At 40.8% G+C, this 17,862-nt stretch overlaps 1 protein-coding gene across 8 annotated transcripts in view; it reads right to left on the reverse strand.

Moving 5' to 3' along the window:
- LOC118142939 (uncharacterized) overlaps positions 1 to 17,862 on the reverse strand; it is a 58,620-nt gene that overhangs the window by 39,323 nt on the left and 1,435 nt on the right. For 7 of the 8 annotated variants that reach the window (XM_078335122.1, XM_078335123.1, XM_078335145.1 and 4 more), the window contains exons 2-7: positions 16,830 to 16,939; positions 15,212 to 15,414; positions 13,384 to 13,511; positions 11,069 to 11,180; positions 2,180 to 2,338; positions 1,349 to 1,482 (exon numbers count right to left, since the gene is read on the reverse strand). In XM_078335122.1, the coding sequence (XP_078191248.1) occupies positions 1,349 to 1,482; positions 2,180 to 2,217 (172 nt within the window). In that variant the 5' untranslated portion in view covers positions 2,218 to 2,338; positions 11,069 to 11,180; positions 13,384 to 13,511; positions 15,212 to 15,414; positions 16,830 to 16,939. Of the gene's footprint in view, positions 1 to 1,348; positions 1,528 to 2,175; positions 2,341 to 11,068; positions 11,181 to 13,383; positions 13,512 to 15,211; positions 15,415 to 16,829; positions 16,940 to 17,862 lie in introns of those variants that run through there. The other variant, XM_078335134.1, reaches the window with a different exon arrangement.

Here is a 17,862-nt window from a genome sequence, read left to right on the forward strand (position 1 = left end):
AAGTACGATAACATTAAGGTCTTTTTACCTATAGGCAGGGTTTACAGTAAGTACCTGCTCTACCCAGTGGCTCACAATGCCCCACCCCACAGCCCCACCCAGTGGCTCACAATGCCCATCCCTGCTGCTGCCCACCTGTGGTCACCATGCCCCTCTATGTGACTGCATTATTCATCCTGGACTGCCTGAGCTTTCCAGTCCTGAGAAAAGTGTGTGTGGAGGGAAGGGTGGTTGTTATTGGAAGTCACCCTGGAGGCTCAACTCAGTAGAAAACCCTGGTTACTAATGTCAGTTCCATTAGCATCTCTGGTTTTCTGAGTCTGGTAGCTTTCATTTGTTCAACGAATATAGTTATATGCAAATGTTTGACTGATTTTGTAACTAGATGCTCCTCTCCTGTCTTACAAGTGTTAGTTTTTGTCTTCAATTTGACCATAGCAAAAAAAATGAAATGCTTCCTCTCTCCTCCCCTTTTCCATCCTGTAGGAAGGGGAGCCATGAAAACAAACTCTTTTGCACAGGCAGGGTCTGGCCTTCTAACTCCAAGTCTTTACCTTACAAATTCAAGTCTAAAGACATTTCATCTCTTTTGGAACCTGTAACCATGAGTTAGCTCTACCTGTCTTTCAGAACAAGGAAGTAAACAAAGCCCGTGAAGTTACTGGAGTAGGGCTGAAGAGACATTCATGTCAAAGTGGGAATTTTAAAGTAATCAGAGCTCCAGGGCTAAACTTTTGGGTAAAACCACAACAAAAACTTTTTTACAGCTCTGGCAGTAACATTTCATACGTTTTGCAGTCATTTTAAGCATGTCCCTCAATTTCTCCTTCGGTTTTCAAATGACAATTGGAAGAAATAAAGCTGCTTCTGTCAAGGTGACTTCAAACCATCTATTAAGAACACCATATAATCCCTTCCATGGCAAACTCTACTTTAAATTTAAGAAGTCTCCAAATATTTGAGTCTGAATTATCCCAATTATTGGCTTCCTTATTAAATAGGAGAAAAGAAATGATTGGGCCTTTAACCAGCTCCTTCACTGAGGTGCCACAGTAGCTGGATAGGTAAGGCTAGAGAATGGGATGGAGACTCCAAAACTGGAGTATCTGAATTTTCATCCAGGAAAGGGAGAGACTAGACCAAAAAGGCCTCAAGCAAGAAGGCTCAACAATGAAGACAAGAGGCAGGAATAGCCTTTGTCCCCCATGCCCAGCCCCAGGAAAGCTGGCTATAGGCAGGAGGGAGCTGGAACCTGAGGATGTCTCTGGGGTGAGGGGATGGGAGGAAGGTGGGAGAGGTGGTGGCCAGAGATGTGCCAGAGAGAAAATGGTGCCCGTGGCTTCTTTACCTTTGCGCCTCTTTGGTTTTACGGGCTGCACGTCCTGCACCTCCGCCACTCTGGGATGTAACACAGCAGGCTCTGGAATGGTGGATTCCTCAGACTGGCTACAAGCCTCGCAGAAGGTACAACTGAGGCCAGCGCTGGGGCGCAGGCAGTTCCCCATGGGTGATATACAAGGGGGAAAACAACACACACAAAAAAGAAAAAGAAAAATAAGAAAAAGCAACACACACACACACAAAAGAAAAACACAAAACAAAGCAACAAATAAAATAAAATAAAAAAAAAAGCAACAGAGCAAGCGCCAAGGGCACACTTCTGAGAGTAGTCGGAGCTCCTCCTCCTACCACTACCAGCTTCCGACTGAAGGCTGCTGGTCCTGGCTGATGCCTGCCCCCCACAAAGCATTCTATGTCACCGGGTTACCGTTACCAGGAAACAACAAAGTCAGGCCAGTGACTCACAATGCCACTTCCCAAAACCCCATCCAATGGCTCACAATGCCCATCCCTGCTGCTGGCCACCTGGGCCACCGTGCCCCTTTGGTGACTGCATTATTTATCCTGACCTGCCCGAGATAACCCATTTTTCACTATAGGCCTCAAAAAACTCAGAAATGTCCCTTCATAGATTCTATAGTGTGTGTCTAACCTGTGAATAAAAACAAAGGTTTCATTCTGCGTGATAAATCCACAAACGCAAAGCATTTTCACAGAATCCTTTGGGGCCCACCTCTCACCCTCAGCTTCCTGTTCTTAGTTATTTGGGCTTCTGTCTTGTATGATCTGTCAGGTTCTAGGCCTTGTAAGGGTGAGTTCCATGTCTCCACTCACTTATATGTGCCCAGGACAGTTGGCTCTTCGGAGGCTCTTCATGGTGACTGAGGCTATGGATCCTTCGAATTGTTCCTTGAATCCAATTGACAATACTCATCCTGAAATGATGCTTTGAAAGGGATGCTTCCAGTCCATTGTGGGTCCACCGTATTATGAATCCCTAGTACCCAATACATGGCATATAAGAAATAAATGAAAAATTAGTGAATCAACTCAAGTGTGCCTACAAGGTGAGAGAAAAGTGGTCCTACTTACTAGGTGTGCTATGAAGGCATCTGGGACCATTGGCTCTGCTATTTCATAGTAGACCTGGGGCTTTGAAGGCTGGTATTTCCTCATTCTAAACCTCAGATTCCAATAAATTACCACCAAGTTGACAAAGGTCCACGGGCCAGAGCTCTTGGGGTGAACATACCTTTTTTGGGTGTGATTCATGGACAGGGGCTATACAAAACTAAAAACCATGTTTGTGTGCTGACTACCTGCAAGCCGCGGTGAGAAAACACTCTGTATAAACGATCTTATTCAATGCTTGTTACAAATCCCTGAAGTGGATTTTTAGACAAACTTTCTATTCTACAACCTTTTGGAACAAGAGGCTAGTGTAGTGAGCTTCCACCTACTCACCAGCAGATTCAGATATTTGTTAACTGATGACCAATCTCGTTACATGTATACTCCTACATGTTTCTCCTCTTCCTCTCGTGATTTTATAGCAAATCCCACACATCATAGAATTTTCTCCCTGACTGTCTTGGTATATGGCTGTAAAAGATACGATTCTTGTTTGTTCTTTCAACACAAGGTCTGTCACCCAGGCTGGAGTTCAGTGGCATGACCTTGGTTCACTGTGGCCTCTCCTGCCTCAACTTCCTGAGTAGCTGCAACTTACAGACTCACACCAGCATGCCCAGCTAATCTTTTTATTTATATTTTAGTAGAGACAGGGTCTTGCTATGTTACCCAGGCTGGTCTACAATTCCTGGATTCAAAGGATCTTCCCGCCTTGACCTCCACACTACTGAGATTATAGGTGTGAACCGCTGTGCCCGGAGACAAGAACTCTTTAAAAACTATAATCCCAATACCATCATCAACCAACCATCTCACACCATTGCTCTTTATCACTGTCAACTCTCCTTCTAGCTCCAAATTTCCAGTCATTTCATGTATTTATTGTTTGAATCAGGATCCAAATAAAGTCTCTCTTTGGGATTGTTTGATTCACCTCTTAGGGTTTTTTGGATCCTGACAGCTTCCCACTTTGATCTCTGTGCTGTCCCTTGCAGTCCATTTATTGAATAAATCAGGCCATTTCCCCATAGTTTGAATTATGCTAAGTGTATTCTCATTATGCTGTTTCTCATACTGTGAATTTTGCTAATTGTATCTTGTGATGTTGGTTAACTTGCTCTTCACTTTGTTCTCATTTTGATAAATTAGTCTTGATCTCAAGACTTGGTGAGATTCAGGTTGGACTTGAGGGTCAGGGCAAAAAGGCTGTGTTAGTTTCTTCTGGGAGGAGGTGTGTACTCTCTGGACATCTTTTTTTTTTTTTTTTTTTTTAATTGATGTTCATGGCCATTGATCAATTATGGATTGAACAATGAAGATATTGTTATATCATTCCTTCTTCGTTTATGAGCTGCCACACTTCAAGAAAGAGATACTGCTACCCTAAGAAGGGCCTTGCGTGAATAAAAAAATGAAATAAATATAAAAGAGATGCTGCTTCTTATGAACTGTGTTACTCACTTGTACAACTTGTATAGAAAACACCAGTTCATGGCTTGATTTCTTCTGTTTACCATTTCTCAAAATGATGGGCTGTTTCATTTATATCCTTCAATGGTGACCACTTCTATTAATTTATTTAGACAGGGAGGGCCTAGCTCTGTTGCCCAGGCTGGTAGGCAGAGAAGCAGTCATGCCACTACAGCCTCAAACTTCTAGGCTCAAGTGACCCTCCCATCTCAGCTTCATGAGTAGCTGGGACCAAAGACACGGGCCCTCAAACCTGAGTAATTTTAAAAATATTTTGTTGAGACAAAGTCCCCCTATGTTGCACAGGCTGGTCTTTAACTCCTGGATGAAGTGATCCTCCTAACTCAGCCTCCCAGAGTGTTGAAATTACAGGCATGAGGAGCTGTGCCAGCCCACATTTATTTTTTCAAAAGGATCATTATGAATGCAGATATTCAAAAATATCTGATATATCTCAATTCACTGCAACTATTATCCTTACTAATATACAAAATGTCCCATCTTTGGTTAGAAGGAGTCCCTTCAGATTGGCCCTTCAGACATGTTGAAATCATCCTAATAATCTTTATAGATTCTTTGCTATCCAGAGTGATAATATATTCCAGGCTCCATACACATTTCTGGCCTAGACCTGGAATCAGCACTTTCTCCAGGAAGCCTTGTTTCCTTTCATTGGGCAATGGTATTTTGAGACTACAATCTTGGTGCTAGAGGTAAATAGTATAATTTTAAAACTTAAAAAACTGCCTGGCTCATGTCTGCAATCCTAGCACTTTGGGAGGCTGAGATGGGTAAATCACCTGAGGTCATGACTTTCAGAGCAGCCTGGACAACATGGTAAAACCCCATCTACTAAAAATACAAAATATTAGCCAGGCATCATGGCGGGAGCCTGTAATCCCAGCTATTTGGGAGGCTGAGGCAGGAGAATCACTTGAACCAGGGAGGAGGAGGTTGCGGTGAGGTGAGATTGCGTCATTGCACTCCAGCCTAGGCAAAACCAGCAAAACTCTGTCTCAAAGAAAAAAAAAACAACTTAAAAATAATTAAAAAATTAACAGCTTTATAGAGATATAATTTACAAACTATAATCTACCCATTTTAAGTGTACAATGATGGTGTGTGTGTGTGTGTGTGTGTGTGTGTGAGAGAGAGAGAGAGAGAGGGAGAGAGAGAGAGAGAGCGAACGAGAGAGAGACAGGGTTCTCACTCTGATACTAACGCTGGAAGGCAGTGGTGCCATCATGGCCCACAGCAGCCTCAACCTCTTGGGATCAGGTGATCCTCCTGCCTCAGCTCCCTGAGTACCTGAGACTACAGGCTTGTGCCACCACACCTGTTTAAGTGTTTAAATTATTTGTAGAGATGAGTCTCTTTATGTTTCCCAGGCTATTGTTGAACTCCTGGGCTCAAGTGATCTTCTTGCCGTGGCCTCCCAAAGGGTTGGGATTACAGGTGTGAGCCACTGCGGTTGGTCCAAATCAATGATTTTTAGTATATTTACAGAATTATGTAACAATCACCAAAATCTAGTTTAAGAACATTTCATCATCCCAGAAAGAAACTCGTGCCCATCAGAGTCACTTTTCAGTCTCATTCCCAGCCCTAGTCAACCAGTAAGCTGCTTTCTATCTCTATATTAGGCTGTTCTGGACCTTTCATATAAACGAAATCATGCGACGTGTGTTCTTTTGCATCTGGCTTCTTTCACGAAGCATTGCGTTGCTGAGGTTGATCACTGTGGTAGCATGCCTCAGAACTCATTTCTGACTGCTGAATAGTATTCCTTCGTATTCCCCACATTTGAATTCCTTCGTCAGTTGATGGGCATTTGGCTTGTCTCCACTTTTTGGTTCTTGTGAGTGGTGTTGTTGTGAACATTCACCTACAAGTCTTTGTGTGAACATACATTTTCGTTGTTCCTGGTTAGATACCTAGAAGTAAAGTTGCTGACTTTAAGGCAATTTGACTTTATTTTATTTTGTTATTATTTTTGTCCTGAGCCCCTTGCGCCTTCTGCTAGAGAAGGCGATTTTATTTTTAACATTTTGAGAAACTGTCATACTATCTTTCAAAAAAGTGGCTGTACCATTTTACATTCCCACTGGCAGGGTATGAGGGTTCTGTTCTCCGCATCCTCTCCAGCACTTGGTGTTATGCGTCTGCTTGGTTGTAGTTATTCTAGTGGGTGGAAAGAGACACCTCATTTCAGATTAATTTGCATTTTCCTAGTGACTAGCGATGTTGAACACGTTTTAATGTGCTTATTGGACATTAAAATATTATCTTTGGAGAAATGTTTCTTCATGTTCTTTTCCCATTTTTAAGTTGGATTGTCTTTTAATATTGTGTTGTAAGAGTTCTTCTGGGTATATTGGTTATTAGACATATGATTTATAAATCTTTTCTCCCGTTCTGCGGCTGTCTTCCCCTTTCTTGATTGTATCTTTTGCTGTGCCAAAGGTGTAAATTCAGCTGATGCTCAATTTTTTATTTTCTTGCTTTTTCCCTTTCCTCCTTTTCCAGGTCTCACTAGGTGGCCCTGACTGGTCTTCAACTGCGCTTTTGATGCATCTAAGACATCAGTGCCTTACACAAGATCACAAGAATTTACTCTCATGTTTTATAAAAGTTTCATTGTTTTTAGTTTTACATTTAGGTCTGTGATCTGTTTTCAGTTAATTTTTGTGTATGGTGTTAGGCAGGGACCCAAATTAATTTATTTGTACATGAATATCCAGTTGCTTCACCAGCATTCGTTGAAAAGTCTATTCGTGGTTGGAAACAGTGGTGGGAGGCCAAGGCTGGAGTATTGCTTGAGTCCAGGAGTTTAAGGCTAACATCTGCCTAATTCTCCCCATAATTTCTCCAACATCTGCCTAATTCTTGCCCCACACCCAGCCCTGGGTAACCACCATTCTACTCTCTGCTTCTATGAGTTCAACATTTTTTCTTTTTTCCTTTTTCTTTTTATTTTATTTTTAATGAATCAGTTCCTAAGCAGAGTTCAACTTTTTAAGGATCCACACATGAATGACATCATGCAGTGTTTGTCTTTTGGTGCTCTGCTTATTTCACTTAGCATAATGTCATCCAGCTTCATCCATGTCATCGCAAATGCAACAATTTTTAGGCAGATGTTGAAGAAATTATGGGGAGAATTAGGCAGATGTTAGTCTTAAACTCCTGGACTCAAGCAATACTCCAGCCTTGGCCTCCCAAAGTGCTGGGATGACAGTCATGAACCACTGTTTCCAACCACGAATGGACTTTTCAACGAATGCTGGTGAGGCGACTGGATATTCATGTACAAATAAATTAATTTGGGTCCCTGCCTAACACCACACACAAAAATTAATTGAAAACGGATCACAGACCTAAATGTAAAACTAAAAACAATGAAACTTTTATAAAACATGAGAGTAAATTCTTGTGATCTTGTGTAAGGCACTGATGTCTTAGATGCATCAAAAGCGCAGTTGAAGACCAGTCAGGGCCACCTAGTGAGACCTGGAAAAGGAGGAAAGGAAAAAATGCAAGAAAATAAAAAATTGAGCATCAGCTGAATTTACACCTTTGGCACAGCAAAAGATACAATCAAGAAAGGGGAAGACAGCCGCAGAACGGGAGAAAAGATTTATAAATCATATGTCTAATAACCAATATATCCAGAAGAACTCTTACAACTCAATATTAAAAGACAATCCAACTTAAAAATGGGAAAAGAACATGAAGAAACATTTCTCCAAAGATAATATTTTAATGTCCAATAAGCACATTAAAACGTGTTCAACATCGCTAGTCACTAGGAAAATGCAAATTAATCTGAAACGAGGTGTCTCTTTCCACCCACTAGAATAACTACAACCAAGCAGACGCATAACACCAAGTGCTGGAGAGGATGCGGAGAACAGAACCCTCATACCCTGCCAGTGGGAATGTAAAATGGTACAGCCACTTTTTTGAAAGATAGTATGACAGTTTCTCAAAATGTTAAAAATAAAATCGCCTTCTCTAGCAGAAGGCGCAAGGGGCTCAGGACAAAAATAATAACAAAATAAAATAAAGTCAAATTGCCTTAAAGTCAGCAACTTTACTTCTAGGTATCTAACCAGGAACAATGAAAATGTATGTTCACACAAAGACTTGTAGGTGAATGTTCACAACACCACCACTCACAAGAACCAAAAAGTGGAGACAAGCCAAATGCCCATCAACTGACGAAGGAATTCAAATGTGGGGAATACGAAGGAATACTATTCAGCAGTCAGAAATGAGTTCTGAGGCATGCTACCACAGTGATCAACCTCAGCAACGCAATGCTTCGTGAAAAAAGCCAGATGCAAAAGAACACATGTCGCATGATTTCGTTTATATGAAAGGTCCAGAACAGCCTAATATAGAGATAGAAAGCAGCTTACTGGTTGACTAGGGCTGGGAATGAGACTGAAAAGTGACTCTGATGGGCACGAGTTTCTTTCTGGGATGATGAAATGTTCTTAAACTAGATTTTGGTGATTGTTACATAATTCTGTAAATATACTAAAAATCATTGATTTGGACCAACCGCAGTGGCTCACACCTGTAATCCCAACCCTTTGGGAGGCCACGGCAAGAAGATCACTTGAGCCCAGGAGTTCAACAATAGCCTGGGAAACATAAAGAGACTCCATCTCTACAAATAATTTAAACACTGAAAGTTAAAGGATGAAAAATATATTCCCCACAAATAGTAACCAAGAGAGAGCTTGGGTTGTTATACTAATATCGGACAAAATAAACTTTATGTCAAAAAAATTGCAAAAGAAAAGGATATTACATAATAGAAGGGCCAATTCACCAAGAAAACATTATAATCATAAACATATATGTCATAAACTTCCTAGCCCTAAAATGCATCAAGCAAACTGACAAAATTTAAGGAACAAATACAGTTCTACAAAAACAGTTGGAGACTTTAATATCCCACTTATTTTTTTGAGACAGAGTCTCACTCTGCTGCCCAGGCTGAAGTGTAATGGTGTGATCTTGGCTCACTGCAACCTCTGCCTCCCAGGTTCAAGTGATTCTCCTGCCTCAGCCTCCCAAGTAGCTGGGATTACAGGTGCCTGCCACCATGCCTGGCTATTTTTTTTTATTTTTAGTAGAGATAGGGTTTCGCCTTGTTGGCCAGGCTGGTCTCGACCTCACGACCTCAGGTGATCTGCCCACCTTGGTCTCCCAAAGTGCTAGGATTACAGGCGTGAGTCACTGTGCCCAGCCTGCTGAATTTTTGATACTGGAACTTATTTGTGCATGAGAGCCCTCTTTTGATAAATGTCTTTGTTATTTCTATCATTTCACTAACATTTACCCCAATTGAGATAGATGATCAACTGATGAACCACCTGACTAGTACTGTGTGCACAATATTGTTAATCGAAGTAAATGTAGGTACTCTTTTACCAAATCAAGGTGGAAAGCTACAGAAAAAGAAAAAAAGAAAACAAAACAAAACTTACCCTGACCCTTTCCATCCATTAGTGACATTAACACAGAAAGATCACCAAATGGACCAAATGAAGGAGCCAGACAATCAGACCAAAATGATATAAACACATTTTTCAGAAACACACCAAAGGCACCCAGGTTGAGAAACCTGGGTATTCACGTGCAGAGGACTGAAGTGAGACCCTTACATTGCACAAGAACACAAACATCAACACAAAACCAACTCAGCACCTAAGTTTAATCCTGAAACTTAACAAGCTCTCAGGAAAAAACACAGGGTGAGTGTCTATTTTGGGAAAACTTGAATCTGTGTACACCAGTTGCAGAAAGGAAAAATTAGGAAGAATATACCCATAAACAAGATAACATTTTCGCCATCTCGCTCGCTTTATTTCCCAATGGGAAACAGAAATCCCTGCTAACAAAAGCAAATATAAACAGGTTAAACAAAGGACAACTTTAAAATTTATAAACAAGGAGAAAATGGTGAACCCAAAGAAAAGGCACCCTACAGGTTGGGATAAAATTATAGAAAATCATGTATCCAAAAAGAACTGTCATCTAACATATGCAAGAAACTAAAGGCACTAAGTGAGCATAATGATAAAATAACTAAAACCTCTATTTACCCAAACAACCTGCCACTGGCATAAAAACAGAAAGGCTACCCAAAGGACAGAATGAGGGAGTTCCACATGCCACCCAAATGAATGTACACTGAACATGTTTTTCAACACAAGACAAAAAGACACAATGGGAAAATAATAAATGATTTTGAGCGAACTGGATAACCACATGAAAAACATGGAAATAGGACAAAAATCGATGTCAATTACACTGAAGGCCTAAACTCAATCTTGAAACCATTTACTTCCCTCAGGAAAAAAAGGGTAAGCACACAGTTTAGAAGACTAATCTATGCACACAAGTTGCAAAATATGAAATATAAAAAGAAAAAGAAAGTTAGAAGGAAAAAAACCATAGACAATGCCATGGATTGGCAATCTTTTTCACCGGTTTTAACTGCACACGGAAGTCACCACTAACATGTAAACACGTGGAACTATGGAAAACATCGGATCTTATACTGTGAAAGGAAAACAATGAACAGAAGAGAAGGTGCCTCACAGACTGAAAGAAAACTATTGAAAATCCTGTCTTTGATAGGGGTCGTTATAAAATTTGTGCAAGAAACTAACGCTACCATGCAAGGGGAAACAAAAACAAACACCCAAGCTAAGACTGGGCAAAGGACCTGAACAGACGTGTCTACCAAACACATGTAAAACTGACTCACAGGTAAAAGAAAAGTCTCTCAAAAGCACTAATCCTCACAAGAATATCAAGGAAAACTGCACTGAGATACCACTTCCATCCACACAGAATGATTGTTACATAAAACAGAAATAAAAGTTTTAAAAGGAAACAATTAGTACAGGCTTTCAGAAGGGGAAACTCATTCCCATTAGTGGGAATGTCAACGTCTACACACACTATGAAAAACAGCTGGAAGTGCCTCAAACAAAGTAAAAACGCCATTTCATCCAGCCATCATTCCATTCCTACGTGGAAGAGATACCTGCCTTACCCTCCGTACTGCAGTACTCACGATAGCCAAGATAGGGAATACACCTACCTGTTCTTCCATTGATGAAGGGATGAGGAAACTGCAATATACATCCAGAGCAGAATATTCTTCAATCGTAGAAATGGGTGAAATCTCGTCACTTGTGGCCACGTGGAAAAACCTGAGGAACATTATGTTAAATGAAATGAGCCAGGCAGAAAAAGGCATATACTGCATGATCTCATGCACATGGAATCTGAAACGATTTGACCTCACGGAAGCAGAAAGTTCAATAGTGGTTAACAGAGGCTGTGGGGAAGGGGCGCCTAAGCAGGGATTGGTCATGGGTACAAAGTTACACTTAGAAAACAGATCAGTCCTGCCCTTCTCTTCTATAGCAGGGTGACCAGGGTTAATATTGTAGTGAATTTTCCAAATAGCTGAAAAGGATTATGAGTATTATCTCCACAGACAAATAATACCTAAAGGACTTCACAGATGTTAAATATTGTGATTCAATCAATATGCTAGGTGTACCTATATCAAAATGGCCCCTGTATCTTCTAGTTATATACATATACTCTAGGGCAATCTCTTTTTTTTAAAAAAAAAAAAAAAGAATACCAATGACGCTAAAATTTACAAGGAACCATGAAACACCATGAATTTCAAAGCAACCCTGAAAACACAAAGTACATGGAATGCATCACGGTCCTCCATTTGAAATTATATTGAAAAGCCAGTTATCTAAACAATAGATGACTGGCACTAACCGAGAAACCCAGACCAACAGACAGAATGAGGGAGCTCAATCACAAACCCAAATTCCTAGGTGGTGTACACGTTTTGTAAAAGAACACCAAGGCCGGGCACGGTGGCTCAAGCCTGTAATCCCAGCACTTTGGGAGGCCGAGGCGGGTGAATCAAGAGGTCAAGAGATTGAGACCATCCTGGTCAACATGGTGAAACCTCGTCTCTACTAAAAATACAAAAACTTAGCTGGGCATGGTGGCGCGTGCCTCTAATCCCAGCTACTCAGGAGGCTGAGACAGGAGAATTGCCTGAACCCAGGAGGCGGAGGTTGCGGTGAGCCGAGATCACGCCATTGCACTCCAGCCTGGGTAACGAGAGCAAAACTCCGTCTCAAAAAAAAAAAAAGAACACCGAAAGACACAATGAAGAGGGGGGAATCTGTTTAGTCAATGGATTTGAAAACTGGATATCCCTACGTAAGTAGAATAGGACCCCAATTGTGTAAAAAGACCAAGGATTACCTCAAAATGAATTAGAGACTGATCAACAAAAGTCGAAAGCATCAAACTCTTCCAGTGAGAAGACACATGGTGTAGGTATATTTAGGTCAATGTGGATCTGTGCTCACAGTGTGCCAAAATGAAATAAAAAATACAGGGGGGAAAAACTCATAGGTGATGGGATAGTTTGGTCATGATTCTGTTTTTCCTCATCAGTCACCTACATCAAAGGACAACAAGAAAACAGACACACGTGGGACTGCATCGTACGTTAGAGTTTGTGCCCAAGCAGATTTCTTAAAAAATCCGCCGGGCGCGGTGGCTCAAGCCTGCAATCCCAGCACCTCGTGGATCACGAGGTCAAGAGATCGAGACCATCCTGGTCAACATGGTGAAACCCCGTCTCTACTAAAAATACAAAAAATTAGCTGGGCATGGTGGCACGTGCCTGTAATCCCAGCTACTCAGGAGGCTGAGACAGGAGAATTGCCTGAACCCAGGAGGCGGAGGCTGCGGTGAGCCGAGATCGCGCCATTGCACTCCAGCCTGGGTAACAAGAGCGAAACTCCATCTCAAAAAAAAAAAAAAATTATCCTGAAGTTTACAAGAAAGGTTTCGGCAAACCTACATATGATGAAAGGTTGTCTTCAAAATGTCTAAGCAACAAACACTACTTACCAGCAAAAACACAAAAGAGAAACTAATAACTAAAAAAAAATGGGACCAAATAACCTAGACATTTCTGCAAAGAAGAGGTAACGTTGAAAACAAGTTTTAAAAACTTAGATAATATCACAAATCACGAGAAAGACGAAATCAAAACAACACACATGATCTCACTATAATTCATATGGATGTTATCAAAGCAATCAAATACATTAAAAGAGACACAAATGCTGCTGTCAATTTCCACAGACGAACTCATTTGGTCAGAATGTTCATTAGTATACATACTACAGACACCAGTGGGAGCTTCCTCCAAAAGTTGAACCTATAACTACTGCTTCATCTAACAAGTCTACTACTAAGTATACTTTCAGGACAAAAGAAATCAGTCCATGCAAGAGGCATCTGCCATCCTATGTGGACTGCAGCACTACTCACAATTGCCAAGACAAAGAATAGACTTACCTGCTCATCCACAGATGAAGGGTTACCTGGTGTATGTGCACAAACACAATCATCTTCAGCTAGAAAACCGGAATGAAATGTCATCATTTGGAGCCACGCTGTTGAACTTGGAGGACATCATGTATGACCTAAGACAGGCAGAAAAAGAAAAACTAATGTAGAATCCAAAATAAAAGGCTTTATTGCATAGGTCTAGAAAGCACAATAATAGTTACTAAAGGTTGGAGGGAAGGGGCACGAGCAGAGGTGAGAAATAGGCACAAAGTTACACTTAGATGAGAGGAATGAATCGTTCCTTGCTGGTCCACAGCCAAGTGACCAGAGGTTAACACAACAACATCACACCCTTTTCACAAAATCTGGGAGATTCCAAATGTTTCCACCACAAAGAAATTCACAATTGTTTCTGATAAGAGAGGCTCTAAATATCCTGATTTTATCATTCCTCGGTGTCTGCATTAATCAAAATGCCCCACTGTAACTCCCCCCGCCCATTGTATACCTTTACTATATGACCAACCTTTTAAAAACTATGTAAATACGCAATGCTAAAATTCATGTGGCCCATAAAACACACTGAATTTCCAAAGCAATCCTGAGAAATCCAAACTACCTCGGTTGTGTCACACTTCCTAATGTTAAATTTCATTGAAAAGCTAGGGACCCCATTCCACACAGAGCAGTGGAACAGATTAGAGGACCCAGACTGAAACCCTCACCCCTAACACCATCTGATCTTCAACAAAATCCACAAAAATTAGCTTTGGAGAAAGGACTCCCTCCTTTCAATAGATGGCACTGGCATAAATGACTAGCCAGCTGCAGAAGACAAACAGTGGGCCCCGTGTCTCACGGTGTACAGACACAAACTCAAGATGAATGAAAGATGTAAATGCAAGACCTCAAACTACAAAAAGCCTGCAAGAGAACCTAGAAACACCCTTCCTGACAGAGGATTTGGCACAGCGTGGATGTGTCTCAGTCTCCAAAAGCAAGTGCAACTAAAACAATTATTGCCCAGTTGCACCTAATATAAAAAGAGCTGCTGCACAGAAGAAATGACCAACAGAGTGAACAGACGGCCTACACAACGGGAAAAAATGTTCCCACACATGCATTTGATGAAGGCTAATCTCCCGGATCTACCTTAAAGATGTTAAGCAAATAAACCAGGAAAACAAAAACTCAACGAAGAAAGGGCAGGGGGCGTGAAAACATGCACCTCCAAAGAAGGCTTACAGCAACCAACAGACATGACAACACTTCTCTGCCTCAGTCAGCATCAGAAAAAGGCAAAGCAAAAGGCCCACGAGATAGTATTTCACACTGGCCAGAATGACGATTAGGACACAGTCCACAAGAACGAATGCAGGAGAGGCAGAGGACAGGGACGCTGCTCTGCTGCTGATGGAAATGCAAACCAGTTCAGACACCATGGAAAGCAACGTGGGGATTTCTCGAATGACTTTCTCCACATCACTAATACTCACAAAAACGTCCATGAAAACCATGCTAAGATTCTGTCTCCTTCCACTCACTATGAATACTACCAAAAACAAAACACAAATTTTGGAAGGCGCCAGCCAGTGTAGACTTACAGAAAGGTAACCTCTTCATCACTATTGGTGGAGACATAAACTAGTATACACACACTGAGAAACAGCAAGAGGTTCCTGAAAAACTTCACGGTACAACTACCATGTCAGCTGGCAGCCCCGCCACTGGTTCCACATTTAAAGCAGCTGAAATCCCTGGGCTGAAGAGAGCTATCTGCCTTCCATGGGTACTGAAGCACTTGCAACTGTGGCCAAAGTATGGAAGAACCTACCTGTCCACCCACAGCTGCAGGGATGAAGAAACTGCGGTACAGATACACCATGGAGTATGTTCCAGCCATAAAGCTCTGGGAAATCCTGCCATCTGCAGCCACATGAAGAAACCTGGAGAACATCAGGTCCAACGAATGAGCCTGGTAGAGAAAGTCCCGTTCCACACGATCTCAGGCATGCAGACTGAAAATATCTTCATCTCCTAGAAGCAGAAAGTTCAATAGGGGTTACTAGAGGTCGCTGGGAAGATGGAGAGGGTCTGGGAAGAAATCAGTAATGGGTAAAAACTTCCCCTCAGATGAGAGCAATCAATTCTGGTCTTCTATTCCACAGCAGGGTGACTGGCCTTAACACAAATATATCATATGTCTCAAAGTAGCTAGAAGAAAATATTCTGAATGTTGTTACCACACAAAAATATCATAACTATACAAGGTGAAGAGCTGCTAAATAACCCAATTTGATCATTACTCAGAATACACATGTATCAAAATCTTCCCTGTACCCTCTAATTATATACATTTATATATGGCAAATGGTGTTTTAAGATATATAAAGAAAACAAGGCCAAAATTTATATGGAAATGTGAAATACCCTGAATTTCCACAGTTACCCTGAGAAACACGAACCATGTGGCATGTATCACATTCCCTGAATTCTAATTAAATGAAAATCCCTAGTTAACCCACCCATATGCTACTGGTAAACACAGAGCAACACAGACCAGTGAGCAAAACGAGGGCGTTTAATAATAAACAGAAATTTATATACAGTGAATATGTTTTTCAAAACACTACCAACTGACACAATGGGGAAGGTTTTCAAAACTAGGTGTCCATATGCAAAAGAATAATACAGGACTCTCATTGTATGAAATACACAATAATCAACTGAAAAGGATTAAAGATTATACACAAAACTTGCAACCATAAAGCTCCTAAAAAGACAACCTCAGTGTGCGGATATTTACTGCACTTGGATGTATGCTCACGATTTGCAAAAACAAAAATACAAGGAAAAGAAAATCGTGGCCAATGGACTGCTTTGGTAGTGATTGAGTTTTTTCTTCATTAGTAACCAACAGCACAGCTAACCAAGAAATCATACACAGGTGGGGCCACGTCACACTGAAGAGTTTGTGTCTAACAAACAACGAACAGAATGAAAAAGCATACTAAAAACTGTAAGAAACATTTGGGCAAACATTCAGTTGGATAAGGGATTATTTTTGAAAAGGTACAAGCCAGTAACACTACCGGCTGGCCAAAAACAAACAAAAAAAGCAGAAAAATAACCAAACCAAATAACCCGAAGAGATATGTGTGCAGATAAGAAACTCATGCAACTTTTGCAAAAATGTGGTTACCATTACTATGCTGAGAAAAATGAAGACCAATACCACACTCAGACCTTACCTAACTCCAACTAGAATGAACATTACAAACAGATTAAAATATTTAAAAAGACAACTTCTAGTATGAATTTCCACAAAGGGGAACTGTTTGTGGAAACGTAAATTAGTATTAACGCTAATACTTTGGGGGTCCTGCAAAGAATAGAAAAGAAAAATAGCATACCATCTAGCATTCCCACTACTGGGTATACATTCAACCTACCTGTCCATCCACAAAGGGATCAAGAAACTCTTGTATGCATACACTAGGGAATATTCTTCGGCCACCGAAATGATGATTAAACAGTGTCATGTGGAGCAACCCAGATGAACCTGGAAAACATGATGTTAAACATAATGAGCTGGGCCAAGAAAGACAAACACTGAATCTTAAGATGTCTGTCTTAAAGAGGTAGAAAGCACAGTACTGGCTACCAGGGTCTGTCTGGGAGATAGAGGAGGAAGTAGGGATTGGTCATGGAAGCAAAGTTATCTTAACCTTAAAGGAATCAATCTGAGTGTTCTCCTCCTCAGCCTGGTGACTGGAGTTAAGAATATTATATTTTTCAAAAGAACAAGAAAGGAGAATTTTATGTGTTTGCTCCACACAAAAATAATACCTTATGAGGGAACAGAGATCCTAAGTACCCTGATTTGATCATTACCCAATCTACACATGTGAAAATGAACCCCTAATTATGCACCTTTATGTTGTGGAAAAAAAAAGTTAACAGAAATAAATACATATTGCTAAAAATCACAGGGAACCATAAAAGCAATTCATATCTTAAAGGAATCCTGAGAAATACAATCAAAGTGAGGACCCACAATCCTCAATATTAAATCACACTGCCAAGCTGCAGTTATGCAGCACATATATGGTACCTGGATAAAAACAATACCTAGAATTGTGGATGAAAATGGGGAGGACAAAACAAGATCAACGCAAATACAGACATAGTCAAGTCAATTTGATAAAGACCACCGCAGTGTGGAAGGCAGAGTCTGCTCAATGAATACCTTTGAGAAAAATGTTATCTGAATGCAGAATAGAGAAACAGGACCCTGATTTTACATGATATATGAAAATCAACCCGTCCCGGCAAAAAACAAACCAAAAAAAAACCCCCGAAGACCAGAACAAAAGACCATTAACCACAAAATGTTTTTAACTAAAACACAGGTTGAGCATATATTCTGTTGAAGCAAACACCCTGGAAGAAAAACCTCACTGACAATTAAATGCTTTGTCACTG

The sequence above is a fragment of the Callithrix jacchus genome, chromosome 1 (assembly GCF_049354715.1).
Source record: "Callithrix jacchus isolate 240 chromosome 1, calJac240_pri, whole genome shotgun sequence".
NCBI classification, from domain to species: domain Eukaryota; kingdom Metazoa; phylum Chordata; class Mammalia; order Primates; family Cebidae; genus Callithrix; species Callithrix jacchus.